General features: G+C 41.4%; 1 protein-coding gene across 1 annotated transcript; it reads left to right on the top strand.

Moving 5' to 3' along the window:
* Positions 1–478: 478 nt before the first annotated feature.
* LOC114651575 (gastrula zinc finger protein XlCGF26.1-like) lies at positions 479–19,467 on the top strand. Its single transcript, XM_028801399.2, has 3 exons — positions 479–594; positions 6,994–7,703; positions 15,860–19,467. The coding sequence occupies exons 2-3, from the start codon at positions 7,082–7,084 to the stop codon at positions 17,176–17,178; spliced, it is 1,941 nt and encodes a 646-aa protein (XP_028657232.2). The 5' UTR covers positions 479–594; positions 6,994–7,081; the 3' UTR covers positions 17,179–19,467.
* Positions 19,468–20,838: the final 1,371 nt, after the last annotated feature.

The raw sequence follows: 20,838 nt of genomic DNA, 5'->3' as shown, positions 1-20,838 counted from the left end.
AACGAAACATGCAGCTGTCCTTCAGGATCTGCGTTAGAGAATCTGGCTTTTCTGCCGCTTCGACAAGTTTAGATTTAGAGAATGCGGAATTTGGCTTCTCTCTGTGGTTTCTGGTCTGCTTTAAAAGGTGGCACCTTTGCACATGAGTATTTTAGATCATTGTTTCGCTCCGAGATGTTCAGGTATGCAGACCTCCTTCCCAAAACAGATTCCTGCTTTGTGTTTGCCATTACCATCTTCACGTTAGTGGTAATTTCTTTTGAGTGTCCGCTAACATTAAAATTCTATTAATTGCAAAGAGCTTAAAGAGAAAATATTTTTAAAGCCTTTTAAACTGTTTGTTTTAACTGTAAAACATGTATTTGACATAACCGTGGTTGTTTCAATTTTTAAAATACGTATCCCCCCCCCCCCCCGCAAATAATGGAATTGTCCATCTGGAGTCAGCTGCGCATGTGCAGCGTAGCTGCGCGTCGGCGTACTCTTCCTTTTGGGGATCTTGTTGTTGATTCTGCTTGGCACGTGGGTTCTGCGTCCACGTTTTTCTCTCAGAATAAGTACATGGCTGTCTACGTTTTCTTGGCGGATCTGCTGGTGAGTCTTATTTTGGCATAACTTTTGTTGGGGCGGCAAGATAACGGTAAAGTAAAGAAATTGGTCTTGTCAAAAGGTGCCGTGTGATTGAGGAGACGAAGGAAGAGTGGCACATGTGTGGTCTACGGCAGTCCGTCCTAAATTTGGTTTTATTTGGCTGTACCAGTGTTTCCCATGTTACTCCAGCTGTATTTTTTTTTTATCAGGGCCAGTGTTCTATCGATTCGCCCAGCTTTGTCGAATTGGACTGCCAAAGTGCAAATCGATAGTTATATTTGTCGATGTGTGGTACCCTATCGAAAAATGCTACCGTAGGCAGGGGCTAGTTAGTTACACACCGTTTGACTTCCTAAAATTAATGTAAGCAACCACCATGGGGCATCTGATTTGAATGCAAGAAAATTATGTCCTTTGTTAAACTTTAGACCACACGAAAGAATCATAAAATAACGTAACAAACTTGAGAATGTACGTACGTTTGGCTGCTGTGAACATAATACCACAGCACTCCTTACTGACAACAAATCTAACTCGAGAAACTGTCCTGCTGCGCTGCACTTAAAGGGGAACATCACAATTTAAGATGACCTTTAAAAAATAAAAAGAATATTTATTCTCATTAATTATTCAAATAAACGTGAAAACTTTCAAATAGTCCACATTGATTTACTTATTTCCTTTATCACAGAATACTGTCAAGTATATTTTAATATAAGGCATATTTACAAGTGATCCATTAACATCGACTGGTAGCTTATTTGGATAGTGAAAAATACACTATACAGTATTGCCAAAAGTATTGGGACACCTAACTTTACATACACTTGAACTTTAATGACATCCCATTCTTAATATGTAGGCTTTAATATGGAGTTGGCCCACCCTTTGCAGCTATAACAGCTTCAACTCCTCTGGGAAGGCTTTCCACAAGGTGTAGGAGTGTGTTGATGGGAATTTGTGACCAGGAGAGCATTTGTGAGGCACTGATGTTGGACAAGAAGGCCTGGCTCGCTCGCAGTCTCTGCTCTGATTCATCCCAAAGGTGTTCTGTCGGGTTGAGGTCAGTGCTCTGTGCAGGCCAATCAAGTTCCCCCATGCCAACCTCGCTCATCCATTTCTTTACAGACCTTGCTTTGTACACTAGTGCGCAATCATGTTGGAACAGGAAGGGGCCGTCCCCAAACTGTTCCCACAAAGCTGGGAGCATGAAATTGTCCAAAATGGCTTTGCATGCTGAAGCATTAAGAGTTCCTTTCACTGGAACTAAGGGGCCAAGCCCAACCCCTGGAAAACAAACCCACACCATAATCCCCTCTCCACCAAACATTACACTTATCACAATGCAGTCAGACTCATCCATTGGATTGTCAGACAGAGAAGCGTGATTCGTCACTCCAGAGGACATGTCTCCACTGTTCTAGAGTCCAGTGGCGGTGTGCTTTACACCACTGCATCCTACACTTTGCATTGCACTTGGTGATGTCAGGCTTAGATTCAGCTGCTCGGCCATGGAAGCCCATTGCATGAAGCTCTCTACACACTGTTCATGGGCTAATCTGGAGACCACATGAAGTTTGGAGGTCTTTAGCTGTGAACTCTGCAGAAAATTGGCGACTTCTGCAAACCTCAGCATGCACTGTCCCCGTTCTGTGATTTTACGTTGTCTACCACTTTGTGGCCGAGTTGCTGTTGTTCCCAATTGCTTCCACTTTGTTATAATACCACTAACAGTGGATCGTGAAATATTTAGTACTGAGGAAATTTCACAAATGGAGTTATTGCACAGGTAGCATCCTGTCACGGTCCCTGGCTTGAATTCACTGAGCTCCTGAGAGTCGCCCATTCTGTCACAAATGTTTGTAGAAGCTGTCTGCAGGCCTAGGCGCTTGAGTTTAGACACCTGTGGCCATGGAAGTGATTGGAACACCTGACTTCAATGATTTGGGTGAGGGTGGGGGGGGGTCCCAATACTTTTGGCAATATAGTGTACCTTAGCGAGATACACTACCAGGCTGCCAGAACCATGTCATGGCATCTAATGCTATTTCTGACACAATGAGGAGTGGCATCTTTGTTTTAAAAAAAAAGTCTTTATTGTTTAACCTTTTTCATTCAAAACTTAACAAATATTTAACCTTTAATCGAAGTAAAATTATTGAAAGGAAAAAAAATTCTTGTCATAAAACAAATACTTTTCTCAAATATGTGTTCCACAGTTGGACATGGCAAGGGATCGGAGTCCATTCCTCCATATAGAATCTCTCATGATCCTTCAGATTTTGAGGTCCACAGTTATGGAGTCTACTCCAAGTTTTCAGTGGGGTCTTAGGTGATGGTACTGGGATGGTTGTGGCAAAGCCATTACACTGCACAACAGTTTTTTTTGAAAAGTCTTGTTTCCTGAAACGTTTTTGCTGATTGTGACAGATCTCTACTGGGTATGCACAAATATAGTTTTGGTTTTACTGCATCATGTAGGAACTCTGAGAAATAGACATTTATATGTTTACTGACAATAACGCATTTAGTCACGTTTATGTTTCGCATAAGCTATTAAATTCAATAGAATGAAAAGTGTTCTGCTCCTGATTTTCTTTTGTATTCAATGTCTGGTGCATCACATTGCAGTAGTCAGCAAGTATTGACAGATTCCAGTCACCCTGGTATCGTTTCTCCATCGCAACAATGTCCTGGTGAAACCTTTCACCGTGTTCGTCACTGACAGCACCGAGATTTGCGAGGAAGAAGTCCAAGTGTGAGTGGAGGAAGTGAATCTTGAGTGACGTATTGCACTTCATTGTCTTGTATGTTTTGAGAAGTTTGTCAACCAGCTGAACCTTTGCCTTGTTCAGTGCTTTCACGAAATTCTTCATGAGTCCCAGTTTTATGTAAAGAGGAGGCAAAAATATCTTTGCTGGGTCGGCAAACGATTCATGTGCCACATTTTTCTGTCTTGGAACTAACTTTTTACGGAGTGGCAAGTTCTGTCGAATAGTGCAACTCTTTGGCATGGCTGTCCCATTCACAGATGAAACAACAGGACTTTGTATAGCCGAGCTGCAGTCCTAGTAACAGAATAACGACTTTAAGATTTCCACAGATATTCCAGTTGTACCTGCTATACTGGACATGCTTCAACAACAGTTCCATATTCTCATACGTTTCTTTCATGTGTGCCGCATAGCCAATAGGTACCTAAGGATAAACTTTGCCATTGTGTAGCAGAACAGCTTTCAGGCTTAACATTGACGAATCAATGAAGAGACGCCGCTCTTCCAGGTTGTGATCACAACCCAAGGCCGATAACAATCCTTCAATGTCACAACAGAAATGGAGACTGTCGACTTGTGCAAAAAATTTGGTTATATCATGATGTCGGCCTCGAAACACAGAAATTTTCGTACCTGGTGACAGCAAACGCCATTCCTGCAGTCTCAAACCCAGCAGCTCGGCTTTTGCTTTTGACAGACCCAAATCTCTGACCAAATCGTTCAGTTTGGTCTGTGTTACCAGATGTGGATCGCCTGATGAGCACAGTTCAAAATCCGGATCAATGTCACTGTCAGTACCCTGCATTGCTGTTTCTTCATCTGGTTCGTCTAAGGTCCAATCCTCTGGTGGTTTCAGAATTGGAAGACTGTCGTCATGTGGCATGGGTCTCATTGCTGAAGGCAGATTAGGATATTCAATTGACTTATTGTTTTTGGCAGAGAAACCAGGCACATTAGTCAAACAGAAGTAACAGTCTGTCACATGGTATTTCTGTTCTCGCCATATCGTTGGAACGGTAAACGGCATCGTCTTTCGAGTGCTTCTGAGCCAGACTCTGACTGACAACACATGGCGCACAGCAAATGTGAGGCGCCCATTCCTTGTCTTGATCACCAGCCGAAATACAGATAATAAGCTTTCTTCACAAGAGCAGTCATCCAACATCTCTGAGATGCAGGTGTATATTCACTGCACACAGATATAGCAGAATGTATCGCGGCTGTTACGACATTGAGGAGACATATCGCCCAACACCAAAATGTCTATAGCATCAAGCTTACTTACTGTTATATTGCTACAGATACTGTACTTTACAATACTGATAGTATACATACACACTGACTATCTATATTAACCAATTGAGCAGGATTGGTGTATGTAAGCCACCTTTATAGCAGGCTGAGACAGCGTCAAGCTTGTTCAGACCTGCCCAGGATGTCAACTTCCATAAAACAGCTTCCAACTTGGCCTGATTCCATGCCTGGACATTCCCAGGCTACACAAACCGTTGTTGATAAGTCACTTACGGGAGCGAAAATGTTTGGATACAAATATAAGAAAAAATCATGGCAAAACTGAAGATTTTGATTGATATTCGTGATCAGCACCCAAAAATGTATAAGAAACACCCAATAATGTTCAAGAAGCAAAAACTTTGTTGTGCAGTGTTATATGCTCACTGGACCATTTTTGTGTTGATTTTCAGGCGTGCTTTGAATTACTGTCCTGCTGAAAGATCCAGCCACAGTCCAGTTTCAGCTTAATAGCAGAGGCGGTCAGTTTTTGATTTAATATCTGCTGATACTTGATTTAGTCCATGATACCATGTGTCTTAACAGGTTGTCCAGGGCCTTTGGCAGAAAAGCCACCCCACAACATCAAATATCCACTTCCATACTTCAAAGTGGGCTGTAATGAGGTGCTTTTCTGCATGCCTACATTAAATCCACCTCTGGTGTTTATTGCTAAAAAGCTGTATGTTTGTCTCATCTGACCATGGAACTCTGCACCACTGAAAGAAAGTTCCAGTACAGTGATCCCTCGCTATATCACACTTCGACTTTCGCGGCTTCACTCTATCGCGATTTTTTCTCATACACGCTTACGTCACTACGCATGCGCTTTCTGAGAACTTTTATCTAAGCCCCACGATGGCTCCTAAACGTGCTGCTTTTTCTAAGCCTTCATCCAGGAGAAGGTGAAACTCTTGGGTATGATCAAAGATGGCAATACCCTACAAAAGCCTCCTCACACATATGAAAAGACAGCGCCAGCAACTGCCTATCAAGATGCTCTTCAGCCGCGCACCCAGACACCCACTGCATACTCCTAGTACTCCTTCAGCGGGAGAAGACAACGACGCACCTGCTGAAGATACTGCACCACCTTGTCACGCTTGGGTCACAGATTTGCACAGAGACACAGGAGGTTGTAGAAAAAAAAAAAAAAAAGAACTTTATTCAAAGCACTGCAAACAAACATTTGTCTCTTTTCAAAAGTTTAAACGTGCTCCATGACAAGTCAGAGATGACAGTTCCGCCAGGAGCAGAGAATGTCTGAGAGAGAGAAACAAAACAACCAATTCCAAAGCTGAGAGGCGCTGCACAATACTTTTAAGTAAGCGGAGTACTGCGTGAGAGGTTTATCGCGCGTTATAGCGCAAGTAAGAAGGGTAAGGAGCAATGTGAAGGTAGACTGTCAGCTGTTTCAGGAGTTTTCCCGGGGGCGTCTGTGTCCTCTGAGGGTGCGATCAGCGCTCCAGCTTACCACCTGAAGACTGAGCTCGTGCCTTCATAGGTTAGTGGTTGTGTGTAAGAAGTGTGTGTGTGTGTGTAATTAAATGTACAGTACAATAATAATAATATATTTGTAACGTCTAATATGTCTTATTTTCTCTTATTTTGTCTAATATATTGGGTAATACGAGTGTAATGGTGACTAAAGGGTGTTATTTCATGTCTAGAGGGCTCTAATAATGTTAAACGTATTTAGAAGGTCGTAAACAGGTTTTCTATACTCGCTGCGAAAATATTCGATTTATAAATAAAGAATCCTACTTCGCAAAAATTCATTTATCGCGGTAGAGTCTGGAACAGATTAACCATGATAAACGAGGGTTCACTGTAATGTTTTGCATACGTAAGCGCTTGAGTTTGTTTTATGATAACAGCAGAGGCTTTTTTCTTGCAACCCTTCAAAACAACTTTTGGTTATGTAGGTGGCGTCTGGTAGTTTTCGTGACTTTTTCACTTTTGCTTAGGGCCTCAAATATTATTATTTTTATTATCAAATGTTATTGTTGTTGTGGTTGTGATGGTTGTCTTTTGTTTTATGAACAATAAAGGCATACAAATATACGTTTTAAACAGAGAATTTGCATCAACCTTGTTGTTCCAAAAAGCATGAATATATCCTGTGAATCAAAAATAAAATCACTCTCAAGAAGTTGTCTTGAACACTGATCAGTGCCAGAGGAAGGGACTGAAATTATGAAACTTAGTAATTGAAACCACTGTAAGATTTAGAATATTTATTTAATACAAATTTACTAAACAGGGTGTTGGGTCTTCATAAATGATAAATGAAATATTTCCCTTTTTTTTTTAAAAAAAAAAAAAAAAAAAACAGGTAGACAGGAGACTGGTTGTGACAAGGGAAGTGTTCGTATGGAAGCGGAAATTCATGCTGTCTGAATGTTAGACGAACTACACTGACAATGGAGTATCCACTTACCATGCAGGAGGACCCACAGGCTGGCAGAGGCCCCGTTGTAGGAAGCACATTGGAACACATGTATGTAAAGCTGAAAGAGGAGGCCTGTGATTGGGAACTTGGCGAAATCCCACCTGTCATTATCCAGCCACGGGCAGTTAAAGAGGAGGTGTATGACCCTGAATATAAGTTTATAAAAGAAGAGGCTTTTGAGCAAAGGTGCCTCCCCGTCAAAGACAAAATTCTGACGCCGACATCCACGAATCTCCTATGTGACTCTAGTCATACTAGAATTAAATGTGAAGCCCCTGACCATGTTTATCTGCCTATTCAAGGGGAGCATTCTGAAGAAGAATTCACCCCAGTTAAAAAGGAGGCATGTGGTGCTGTACCAGTGTGTATCAAAGAGGAAAACTGTGAATATGAATTTGACTGCATTCAAACACAACATCTCAAATGTGGGAATATTGTAACGGAAGAGGCTTCTAAATTGGTGTCTAACCTAGGTGGAAATCAAGCTGCTGATTTGGGGTCAATACAGTTGAAGAAGGAAATAATTAAGGAAGAAGAGGAAGAGTTTTGCAAAAGAGACCAGAAAGAGAATCCTGTCCGTCAGCCTTTCATACGTAAGTTCAACTGATGTATCAGAAAGACAGAAACTTTTGATTTTGCAGTTATTTTACCTTTTTTTTTTCTTTAACTGCCTTTCAACAAACATCATAAATAGTTTAAGGGCTTAGCCTTCCAATTTGGTGGTTAATTACCCTAAGTTCTTGTCTATAAGCCGCGGCTTATCTAAGGAAAAAAGTTGTGAAAATGAAAAAATAGAATATCGGCTTATACATAAATCCGGTTTATACAGTAATCCCTCCTCCATCGTGGGTGTTGCGTTCCAGAGCCACCCGCGAAATAAGAAAATCCGCGAAGTAGAAACCATATGTTTATATGGTTATTTTTATATTGTCATGCTTGGGTCACAGATTTGCGCAGAAACACAGGAGGTTGTAGAGAGACAGGAACGTTATTCAAACACTGCAAACAAACATTTGTCTCTTTTTCAAAAGTTTAAACTGTGCTCCATGACAAGACAGAGATGACAGTTCTGTCTCACAATTAAAGAATGCAAACATATCTTCCTCTTCAAAGGTGTGTGTGTCAGGAGCACAGAATGTCACATAGATAGAGAAAACAATCTCTAGCAAACAAATCAATGGTGCTGTTTGGCTTTTAAGTATGCGAAGCACCGCGGCACAAAGCTGTTGAAGGCGGCAGCTCACACCCCCTCCGTCAGGAGCAGACAAAGAGAGAGATAGAGAGACAGAGAAAAACAAACATGCAAAAATCAATACGTGCCCTTCAAGCTTTTAAGTATGCGAAGCACCGTGCAGCATGTCGTTTCATGAAACAGCTTTACAAAAGATAGCAACGTGAAGATAATCTTTCAGCATTTTTAGGCGAGCGTCTGTATCGTCTAGGTGTGCAAACAGCCCCCCTGCTCAATCCCCATACGTCAGGATCACAGATAGTCAGTGCAAGAGAGAGAGAAAAGTAAGCAATCTAGCTTCTCAGCCATCTGCCAATAGCGTCCCTTGTATGAAATCAACTGGGCAAACCAACTGAGGAAGCATGTACCAGAAATTAAAAGACCCATTGTCCGCAGAAATCCGCGAACCAGCAAAAAATCTGCGATATATATTTAAATATGCTTACATATAAAATCACAATTTAAATGACCGCTACGCGCGCGTGTTGACTCGGCGACGCCCAGAGCAGAAAGAACGCGCTCCGGCCGCTCCAACCGCGCCATGCGGGGAGTGAGAGAGACGCCAATATCTCACACTCTCTCCCCCCTTAAAGAAATTAAATGGGTGCGAGTGAGACCACTGACCTCCCTCCCTTCTATTAGTTATAGGTTATAGTACGTTCGGCTTACCCATGAGTCCGGCTTATCTATGATACGATTTTATTTTAAAAATTCGTATGATTTTTGGTCTCCGGCTTATACATGAGTCCGGCTTATAGACAAGAACCTAGGGTATGTATGGTGGAAGACTCTTTAAAATGCACATGTTAATTAGTTGTCTTCCTTTTCATGAAATTTACATTTTTATCTTTGAAGTGAACAGCTGTTTTTTTCTTTTCCTTTTAGCCACTTACAGTATCTCACAAAAGTGAGTACACCCCTCACATTTTTGTAAATATTTTATTATATCTTTTCATCGGACAACACTGAAGATATGACACTTGGATGCAATGTACAGTAGTCCGTGTACAGCTTGTATCACAGTGTAAATTTGCTGTCCCCTCAAAGTAACTCAGCACACAGCCATTAATGTCTAAACCGCTGGCAACAAAAGTGAGTACACCCTTAAGTGAAAAATGTCCAAATTGTGCCCAAAGTGTCAATATTTTGTGTGGCCACCATTATTTTCCAGCACTGCCTTAACTCTCTTGGGCATGGAGCTTCACACAAGCTTCACAGGTTGCCACTGGAATCCTCTTCCACTCCTCCATGATGACATCACGGAGCTGGTGGATGTTAGAGACCTTGCACTCGTCCACCTTCCGTTTGAGGAGGCCCCACAGATGCTCAGTAGGGTTTAGGTCTGGAGACATGCTTAGCCAGTCCAGCACCTTTACCCACAGTTTCTTTAGTAAGGCAGTGGTGGTCTTTGAGGTGTTTTTGGGGTCTGTTATCATGTTGGAATGCTGCTCTGCAGCCCCAAACCATGACACTCCCACCACCATGCTTGACTGTAGGCAAGACACGCTTGTCTTTGTACTCCTCACCTGGTTGCCGCCACACACGCTTGACACCATCTGAACCAAATAAGTTTATCTTGGTCTCATCAGACCACAGGACGTGGTTCCAGTAATCCATGTCCTTAGCCTGCTTGTCTTCAGCAAACTGTTTGTGGGCTTTCTTGTGCATCATCTTTAGAAGAGGCTTCCTTCTGGGGCGACAACCATGCAGACCAATTTGATGCAGTGTGTGGCGGGCGTATCGTCTGAGCACTGACAAGCTGACCCCCCCACCCCTTCAAAATCTGCAGCAATGCTGGCAGCACTCATACGTCTATTTTCAAAAGACAACCGCTGGATATGACTCTGAGCACGTGCAGTCAACTTCTTTTGTCGACCGTGGCGAGGCCTGTTCTGAGTAGAACCTGTCCTGTTAAACCGCTGTATGGTCTTGGCCACCGCGCTGCAGCTCAGTTTCAGGGTGTTGGCAATCTTCTTATAGCCTAGGCCATCTTTATGTAGAGTAACAATTCTTTTTTTCAGATCCTCAGAGAGTTCTTTGCCATGAGGTGCCATGTTGAACTTCCAGTGGCCAGTATGAAAGAGTGTGAGAGCGATAACACTAAATTTAACACACCTGCTCGCCATTCACACCTTAGACCTTGTAACACGAACGCGTCACATGACACCAGGGAGGGAAAATGGCTAATTGGGCACAATTTGGACATTTATCACTTAGGGTTGTACTCACTTTTGTGATCCCTGGAGGTCATCTGTCAGTACTATTCTCGCATCACTTAGACTTTGTGTATTTATATTTACAGTGGGGATAGAAAAGAATACCCCCCTTCGAAATATTCCCATTTTTGTGCTTTACAGCCTTAAATGAAAACTCACAAACCAATATTTTTTCCAGCTTTACTTACTCAATGCAACCTCTAAAATCCAAGAGAAAGATATCACGGCTACAGTTTAGAAAAATTATAAAAAAATCAAAACCAGGACCTACTAAGATTAATAACAGATCACCCCCCAATGTCAATGTTATTTTGTTGCACCCCCTTTTTGCTTTAATGACAGCCTTGAATCTGTTGGGATTCTTCTCTTATCAGTTTTGCACACTTAGATTGTGTAATATTTGCCCCCCACTCTTCTTTACAGTTGAACTGTTCAAGTTTGGTCACATTTGATGGTGAGTGTTGGTGGTCTGCTATCTTCAAATCTTTTCCACAGATTTTCAATGGGATTTAGGTCTGGGCTCTGACTGGCCACACCAGGACATTCACTTTTTTCTCCTTCGGCCACCGTGTGGTCAATTTTGCTGTGTGCTTCGGATCGTTGTCGTCTTGGAAGGTGAACGTTCTGCCCATCTTCAACTTTCTGGCAGAGGGTAGCAGGTTTTCCTCAAGAATTTGATGGTATTTTGCCCCATCCATTTTTCCTTCTACCCTAACGAGAGCCCCAGGCCCCCACAACAGAATGCTGCCCCTTCCATGCTTTACTGTAGGTATGGTGTGTTGTGCATGGTGAGCTGCATTGGTGTACCGTTTGGTATTGAGGCCAGTTTGATTTTGGTCTCATCTGACCATAAGACCTTTTTCCACTTGCCATCAGAATCTTCAAGGTGCATTCTGGCAAAGCTCAAACGAGCCTTAATGTGGCTTTTCTTGAGAAGTGGCTTTTTCCTTGCGACCCTCCCAAACAAGCCACAATGGTGGAGTGCTTGTGAAATTGTTGTCACATGCACACCATTAATGACCAATCTGTGCCATCAAATCCTGTAAACTCCTTCAAAGTGTCCATTGGCCTCTTGGTAGCCTCTCTTACCAGTTTTCCTCCTTGCTCTTCCATCCAGTTTGGAGGATCCAGGGAGGGTCCTAGTAATACCAAACACTTGTATATGATGGACTTTACTGTGCTCCTTGGGATTGATAAAACCTTTGAGATGTTTTTGTATCCATCTCCTGCCTTATGTCTGTCCACAACTGTATCCCTGAGATCTTTTGAAAGTAGCTTGCCACCCATAGTCAGTTGTTTGCTGTCAGTTGCACTACCAAGCAAGGGAATGACAGCTTCACTAATCACACGGATTACAATTGATCACAGAAAGGAAGCCAGTAACCAGGGTCTGCAGTGTAAATGGTGGGCACTTACACCTGAATGAGTTTAGGAGGGAGATGATCCTTTATTCATCTCAGTTTTTTATTTTTTAAAATTCTTCTGAACTGTAGCTGTGATATCTTTCACTTGGATGTGTTAGATTACATTGAGTAAGTAAAGCAGGGAAAAGTATTGGTTTAAGGTTGTAAAGCTAAAAAAATGGGAATATTTTGAAGAGGGGGGATTCTCTCCTATACCCTCTGTATATGTTTGCTTACTTTTTTAGAGTTTTGAGTGGGCAATTGCTGAGTACAAAGTAAGAAGGTAAGGTTGTGCTACTGGTGAAAATCTACTGTAGATTAATCTTCAGTGAAGAAAGAGAATATGCAAGGGACATTGAACATTTTGATAGGTAGTAGGTTGACTAGGCTATGAATTAAAATTAAGAATCTTTATTAAGCAAGAGCTCATATACACTTAATTTGATGAAGGGTAATTGGGGATCAAAAGTGTATCCTTTGAGCACTGGGTGCAAGGTAAGAAACAGTAGTGACACTGAGAAATTGGCCAGGGCAATGCACCTCTCCATTTAATGTCTTCTCACAGAGAGGCCTGCTGGAATCTTGGGACCACAGAGTCAGGCAGAACCAGCTTGTATGAAATGGATGGAGTGTGCGCTGCTTGGCTGTGAGATGGCTACTCTGGTGTAGCCAAGTTGGCAGTCTTGTTGACAGCTGTCGTATGTGTAGCTCAGCTTGCTGAAAAGGGCTGCTTTTATACTGCATTCACATACTCTTGGACAGACGGTAAATTAGAGTTGTCGAGTTGCAAGCACCATGTGAACACACAACAAACTCTGAATTACACGTTGAACAATTTGCACCAAAGAAAGCTACCCGAATGGTCTGAGTTGTGATGTAGTGCTGACCTTTCAATTTAGTCGATTGTTTAAATTAAAAATTGCATTTCGAGTAAAGTGACATATGTCATTTCAACATGCTTATTTTGCTCTTCATTGTTTTTATTTTTTTTTTTTGTTGATCAAGTAACAAATCAGCAGACGTCTTGCATTTTTCCAAATAGTCCAACCGGAAACATACATGAACACACTCAAGTGGGAAAGTGAAATGTCACAAGTCAGAGCTCTGAATAGTCTGCAAGCACATGAATGCAGCATTAACGCCCAGTATCCTGGGTTTACATCCTAACCCATTGGGATTAATAAAGTGTCTGTCTGTCTGTCTGTCTGTCTGTCTGTCTGTCTGTCTGTCTGTCTGTCTGTCTGTCTGTCTGTCTGTCCGTCCGTCCGTCCGTCCGTCCGTCCCTCCCTCCCTCCCTCCATCCCTCCATCCATCCATCTCTGGGAAGAGGATAGCCATTGGGAGAGGAAGCAACACCCTAAAATACAATACAGTACAATTTATTTTTATATAGCCCAAAATCACACAAGAAGTGCCGCAATGGGCTTTAACAGGCCCTGCCTCTTAGCCTTGTCTCTCTAAGAAGACAAGGAAAAACTCCCAAAAAACCCTTGTAGGGAAAAAATGGAAGAAAAATTGGGAAAGGCAGTTCAAAAAGAGACCCCTTTCCAGGTAGGTTGGGCATGCAGTGGGTGTCAAAAAGAAAGGGGTCAATACAATACACACAACAGAACAAATCCTCAATACAGTATAAAAAATTTACAAGTATGGAGCAGAATTTAACGGTAGATATCACATAATATGATTTGGATTTGTTTAGCCATCAAGCTTAAAGGAACCGTATTGTGCAGCAGCAGGCTCTTTGTCTGTCTTTCATCATGTGGCCTCGTGCTGGTGAAACCTGCGGCAAAGGTACACAGGGATGACATAAATAAAGTATAATCTAATCCAAAAACAATTTTAATGTCCTAAAGAATCAGAGTCAAGATCTTAGTCCAATTGAGAATTTGCGGCTGGACATTTTTTCGTGTTCACTCACCATCCCCCTGATACCTAACAGAGCTTGAGCAGTTTGACAATGAAGAAAGCAAAAAATGGCTGACCGTACAAGAGACCTGTGCACATAGACTCAAGGCTGTCATTGGTGCCATCTTCTAGGGCTGTCTGATCAAACTTCAATATTAGAAAATATTTAGATTTATTTCGATAATGTCTTTTTCATAGGCAAAAAGAAGACATTATTAGTTTTTTTTAAGATGCGCAATTGATTTGTGGGAGTGACTGATCGTTTTTATTTGCTTTCACAAATTCGCTCTGTTTATGTGATTTAGGAGACATGCCGTATGAAAGTGATCATTTGTGGCATAAATGGCAATGATGCTTTAAGTATGGCCGCGTTTCCATGTTTTGGTATCCCTCAGTTGGATAAACTTTGCATACCGACTACTGCTAAAGGTTTATAATTAAAGTAGGCCAAGTGCTAGGTTTCATTTTGATTTTTGTTCTCCTTCTGGCTTTGTATGTCTATTTAAGTTTAGCATCCATGTCTGTCTTTACAGGCACACTTTCATTCACTGAAGTACTGATTTAGTCCTGGGGGCCCACTTAGGGCACATTTATTCCTGTGCTGAGACTCTCTACTTCAGGGGTGTCCAACCTTTTTTCCCCTGAGAGCTACTTTTACAAAATGAAAACGGCCGAGAGCTACTCATGTTTTCTAACATTTTATTCTCATAGCTTATTTCAACCCAAACAAACTGAATAAGCTTGTTTTGCCTGAACATTTACAAAATGTTGGTGTCCACAACTCACATTTTGCATTAAAACATCACAAAAAATATTTAGTTCACCTGCAAGTGCATTTTGTATGTGTAGTGCATCTCACACTATTGAATTAAAAACATGAATGCTGTCAAAACAAAACAATGCAATCACAGTTACGCAGATATGACTTATTCATTTGTCCTTTTGTTCCATGTCACTGTCACTTTACTCACATGTCCAGTTGCATGTGTGATGTGTTTTTTAATTCGTCAGATGACTGGCACTGCATGGAGTCAACAAGAGAGGCAGATGTATGGTGGAGTGGAGCCACTGAGGTTCACTCTTATGGAGTCATTTAAATGTTCATCCGTCAGTCTTGTTCTGAACTTTGATTTCATGACATTCATGTCAGACTCACAGAGGTATGGAGACCCAAACAAAGCAGACATTTTCAGAGCTGCTTGGTGAAGATTCTTATAGTTATCTGGCTCTACTAAGCTCCAGAAGTGCTGAGAATGCTGTTGAGACTTTAACTGCACATTATTTTGACGGTTTATTAATATATAAAATATAAAATCCAACATTTGTATGTCTGTATGTCTGTCTGCTTTTCACGAGAGAACTACTTAACGGATTTAGATTTTTTTTTTCTATAATTTGCTTGAACATTCCAGTTGATTTTTTGACGACTTCTCTCATTTCGCTGTGTATCATAGTTCGCTTGCAGTACTGATTTATTTGCGTGAATCCAAGATCCACACAACTGGCGTGTTCCTTAACTCCGCTTAGCTAGCGAACGAGAGAACAATTGAATTTAACTTTGTTTGATATTTAAAATAAAGTGTTACTTAGGTCTTGATGAGTTTGAGTCCGGATAATCTCTTAATAGTATACCACATTGAAAAAATAGATTGCAATTCAGATTGTGGATCGTGATTTTGTGTTAAAAGTATCATGATATGATTTTTTGGAAAGATCGCCTACCCCTAATTTGACTAATCAAGTTTTCAAATTTATGTCGGATTCATTAACCCTTTGGCGAGCTAACGGTAGCCCACAAGCAACGTGTTGGAGACCCCTGCTCTACTTTATACCTCCAACAGTAGGCCCTGAATGACATCACAGGGTCCACAGAGAGGGTCTACCACTGGATGTCTGTAACCACACTCAGTTGACTAAACTTGAAAACCTAGGTATTAAACTGTAGAGGTGTTACCCTGCAATTTCTTACCTTCTGTCTGTTTTCTGATCTGCAGCACAGATGACTTGGAAGTATTGTGGGACAGATGTTCCTAAGAATCGTATCAGATTGACAGCCTCACTCAGTAATGATTGTGAACAGGTATTTGCTTCATTTGAACTCTCCAAATATGCCCAGTTGCCCAACTCAAAGAGCATCAACTGCAGTCTGTCTACATCAGAAAATAGGACCAGACAACCGGCAACCATGAATATCATCAGTGTAGTCCCCACCAAGAGAAAATATACATGTACGCACTGTGGAAAAAACGTAGCAGATAGACACTCATTAAAGCAACATCAGGGAATTCACACGGGAGATAAGCCATATTGCTGCACTGTGTGTGGAAAAAAGTTTACATTCAGAACAACCCTTCGAACTCATCGGTGGACTCACTTGAAAGAGCGGCCCTACTATTGCGATGAATGTGGAAGGGGCTTCGTCAATCGCAACAGTCTTAACGAACATAGGAGAGTTCACACTGGAGAGATGCCATATGGTTGTGCTAAATGCGGAAGGAGGTTCATGACAAATTCTCAACTTCAGTCACATCTGAATAGCCACTGTCAAATCAAGTACCATTGCGCCAAATGTGGAAAGCGGTTCCCACAAAAGAATGAACTTGAAGAACACCTGTTGAGCCAACATGCCTTTCTTTTTCATTACTGTGCTAAATGTGGAATGAGGTTTTTAGATAAAATTTCTCTTCGCAACCACCAAAATGTTCATCTAAAGAAGTTGGTTTTCTGTGAAGAATGTGGGAAAGGGTTTACTTTTAAAGCAAATCTTCTCCGCCACCAAAGATTTCATTCAGGGAAGAAACCACATGTCTGTACTGGCTGTGGAAAAGCTTTCTCACAAAAAAACGATTTGCAGCTCCACGAAATACAGCATTCAGAAGATAAACCATATTGTTGTGCTACTTGTGGAAAGAAGTTTGCAGGAGAGCATCAGCTTCAGGATCATGAGAAAGTTCATACTGGAGAAAAGCCATATTGTTGTACTTTATGTGGAAAGGCATATGCTAAGAAAAAGCACCTTCATCAACACCAGGAGGGTCACACTACTGAGAAGCCATTTGAGTGTCTCAAATGTGGACAGAAGTTTTCACTAAAGCGAGGCCTTCAAAGTCATGTGAAAATTCACAGTGGAGTGAAGCCATACCATTGTGCCGAATGTGGTAAAAGCTTCACACGGCGTGATGTGCTTATCCGCCATCAGATGACTCACACAGAAGAAAAGCCATTCTGTTGTACTGAATGTGGAAAGCAGTTTATACGTAAAAGTCAACTTCTGACACACCAAAGACGTCACTCAGAAAAGAATCAAGTTTAATATTGGGTTGTCTGCAATACTTAATAGCCTTTAGTGAGAGAGAAGAAATCAAAGTAACAACATCTAGATCTATTATTTTGAAAATGAAATTTTATTTTTGAACTTTGTGACATTTTAGCCCCCATTTTTTCTGTTGTTTTAGTAAACAATAGTACAAATCTGTAAGGCTACGTGGTTAATGAGAGGTAAATTAAAGAATAGTTATATTATGACACACTTTACGCTTAATAGTGAACTTTGAAATAAGAATATGCAAATGCGTGTATGTATGAGAAAAAAATTAGTGAAAATCTTGGAGCCAGTGTAAATGCCCTGATGCATCCTGCCATCCTGAAAATGTAACAATGTGTTCCTCTTGTCAAACCTGCTGGAAAATAAGACCATTAGGACATGACTGACAGAAGGGACCTACCCCTGCCTCCAGACGTAAGAGACCATTACAAGCAGTGACCTGTCTGTCAGGGCTGAGGCCATTCATGAATTGAATTGAGAACACATGGCAAATCCCGAATCACTTCCTGGCATTGAAATTGGAATTAGAATTGCATGCAGCTGAAGGGAAATGAAATTTGAAATTGAATTGGAATGTCAGAAAGTGGAATTTCGTGGAATTTATTTGAATTCACTTCTGTTTTCTAAGATAATTTGACTTGATTTGCTAAATAGTGTATAGTACATTAAATATTATGAATCACATAAATCACAAATACAACAGTAATGTATGTTTTATACATTATGCATGTTAATTTCACAAATCTCTGTTAGAAATACAAAGTAAAATATGAAATTTGCATGTGTCACTCGCTAATGTCACTAACAACATTTTCTTAAATTAGTGAACAAATAAACAGATACTACTTAATACAACCACCCCCTTTGACCCCCCTCCCTTTATAATGCACTCCCAAAATAAAATTCAAACAGAAATAAGAAATGAGACAAAATTAATAAGAAAAGAAAAAGAAATATGACCACTTACAGACAGCACAAAAATATTCACATCACATGCATACAGTGTGTATAGAAAAGAATCCCCCCTTTGGAATATTCCCATTTTTTTGCTTTACATCCGTAAATGAAAACATACACAAAAAATATTTTTCCCAGCTTTACTTATTCAATGCAACCTCTAACATCCAAGTGAAAGATATCACAGCTACAGTTCAGATGAATTATGAAAAAATCAAGAACAAGACCTACTGAGATTAATAACAGATCACCCCCCAAAGTCATTTTGTTGACCCCCCTTTTGCTTTAATGACAGCCTTGAGTATGTTGGGATTCTTCTCTATCAGTTTTGCGCACCTAGATTGAGTTATATTTGCCCCCCACTCTTCTTTACGGGTTCACTGTTCAAGTTTGGTCACATTGGATGGTGAGCGTTGGTGGTCTACTATCTTCAGATCTTTCAACAGATTTTCAATGGGATTTAGGTCTGGGCTCTGACTGGCCACACCAGCACATTCACTTTTTTCTCCTTCAGCCACTGTGTAGTCAATTGTGCTGTTTGCTTCGGGTCAAAAAAACAAATTTGTAGCCGAACAGCATACTATAGTTAGCAGACTGAAAAACGCCAAGGATTTGAAGTGGTCCTGTTGTGGGGTACAATATCTGTACATTTTGGTTTATATTTCCTTTATCTATTGTTTTGTTTTGAACAAAATATGAACAAAATTCAGGACACATCAAAGCATATCCCTATTTGTGCCTCACTTTTAAAACCGCTGTTCCAATAAAGAAAGGAAGACATGCTGGTGCCTAAGGCTATTGATTAGTTTATAACCTAGGCATCTTGGACAAAAGTAGCTAAATTATTTTACAGCCTGGGAAAGGAAGACATGCCGATACCTCAGACAACATCAAAAAAATTTTATTGTTTGGGAAAACAGGCAATGAATTCATTCATCATATTGACAGCCAGCCAATCAGAATATCTAACAATCACATCTTGCAAAAACCCCCGGTAGAATTTTATAATAAATATGTCTCGTCTGAAGAGCAACATAGGAAGGAGGGGAGAAGAAGAAGAAGGGACAAAGACATCAGGAGAGAACAGAGCAATGGCAACGTGCAAACATTTCCATCTGATCGTCAGAAAAGCATCATGAACAACTATGAGTGCTAGATCATAAGCCACCTGAGACATTCATCCTTGACATCTTTACTTTTTCGTAAGCTTTTTCTAAAGACTATATATATCCAGACTTTTCTATCAGTCCTATTTTCTATTATTATTTGTTCCACTGGTATTATTATTATCACTGTAATAAATACCATGCTGCTTTTAACTTTCTATGCTTTGTCTTCATGCCTGGAGTGGTTGAAGTAATAAGTTAGATTTCTCTGAGCACCTGGTGAAATCGGAGATTTGCTGCGAGGTTTATTAAGGGCTGAGGGTGAGAGCTCCACCCAATAGTAGGGAACAGGACGTAAAGTAAGGCATTCTTGGCTGATAAATAGCCTATAGTCAAGTATGCTGAGCCTCTGTATGTTTAAATGTATTCTTGTAGACCAAAAGTAATATTTAGGTCTGAGATATCATTAAAACATTGCATGTTCTTTGTGTCGATAATAAGTAAGTCTCATGAAGTGCTGAGACAGTGACAGGCTGTGTTATCCCTAAGGCACTTGTGTGGTTTAAAGTGCCAGAGGTTAACCAGCTGTGTCATTCACAGGGCACTGTTGAGTTTCTATGTGTATGCATATAGCTATGTATGTGTGTGATAATCTTAAGGTGTGACAGTAGACCAACCTGGTAACGAATCTGATGTGTAAACTTACCGCTAGGTAAAGGGTAAGTAGAGGGAAATACCACAATAATACATTTCCCATCCCCCATATGCCAGGTGGCAGTGGTCCTTGAATGGGAAACCAGTTGGGACACCTGCAGGGGAGCTTGGGAGATGGAGTCCAGAAGTGCAGCCTTGTCAGGGTCTTTGGGGATCGAGAGAGGGCTTTTCTTATGGCCCGGAGGAGTTTCCTGGAGGATATGACATGGCACCTGAAGCATTCCCAGGTCCAGCTTAAAAAGGAGCCTGCTGCCACACATGGATGAGTCAGAGTCGGGATGCAGCGAGCAACACTGAGTGGAGGAAAGAAGGAGGAAGAATTGTGCTTTATTGTTCATTTATTGGGCGGCACGGTGGCGCAGTGGTAGCGCTGCAGCCTTGCAGTTAGGAGACCCGGGTTCGCTTCCCGGGTCTACCCTGCGTGGAGTTTGCATGTTCTCCCCGTGTCTGCGTGGGTTTCCTCCGGGGGCTCCGGTTTCCTCCCACAGTCCAAAGACATGCAGGTTAGGTGGATTGGCGATTCTAAATTGGCCCTAGTGTGTGCTTGGTGTGTGGGTGTGTTTGTGTGTGTCATGCGGTGGGTTGGCACCCTGCCCGGGATTGGTTCCCTGCCTTGTGCCCTGTGTTGGCTGGGATTGGCTCCAGCAGACCCCCGTGACCCTGTGTTCGGATTCAGCGGGTTGGAAAATGGATGGATGGATGGATGTTCATTTATTGCATTATTGTGGCTGATTATTGGAGAGAGGATTGGTTAAAGGTGCTTGGTGTGAATATCAACGTGTGCTTATTGCTGTGTCTGCAGTTTCAGGCTCTGTGGTGCACCCATGTGGTCACATCGCCTGTCTTCAAATATTATATTGACTGGCATTGA

Source organism: Erpetoichthys calabaricus, chromosome 5 (assembly GCF_900747795.2).
Source record: "Erpetoichthys calabaricus chromosome 5, fErpCal1.3, whole genome shotgun sequence".
Lineage (NCBI taxonomy): Eukaryota > Metazoa > Chordata > Cladistia > Polypteriformes > Polypteridae > Erpetoichthys > Erpetoichthys calabaricus.
The sequence above is the reverse complement of the archived record's forward strand: the minus strand, read 5'-3'. Positions and strand labels throughout refer to the sequence as shown.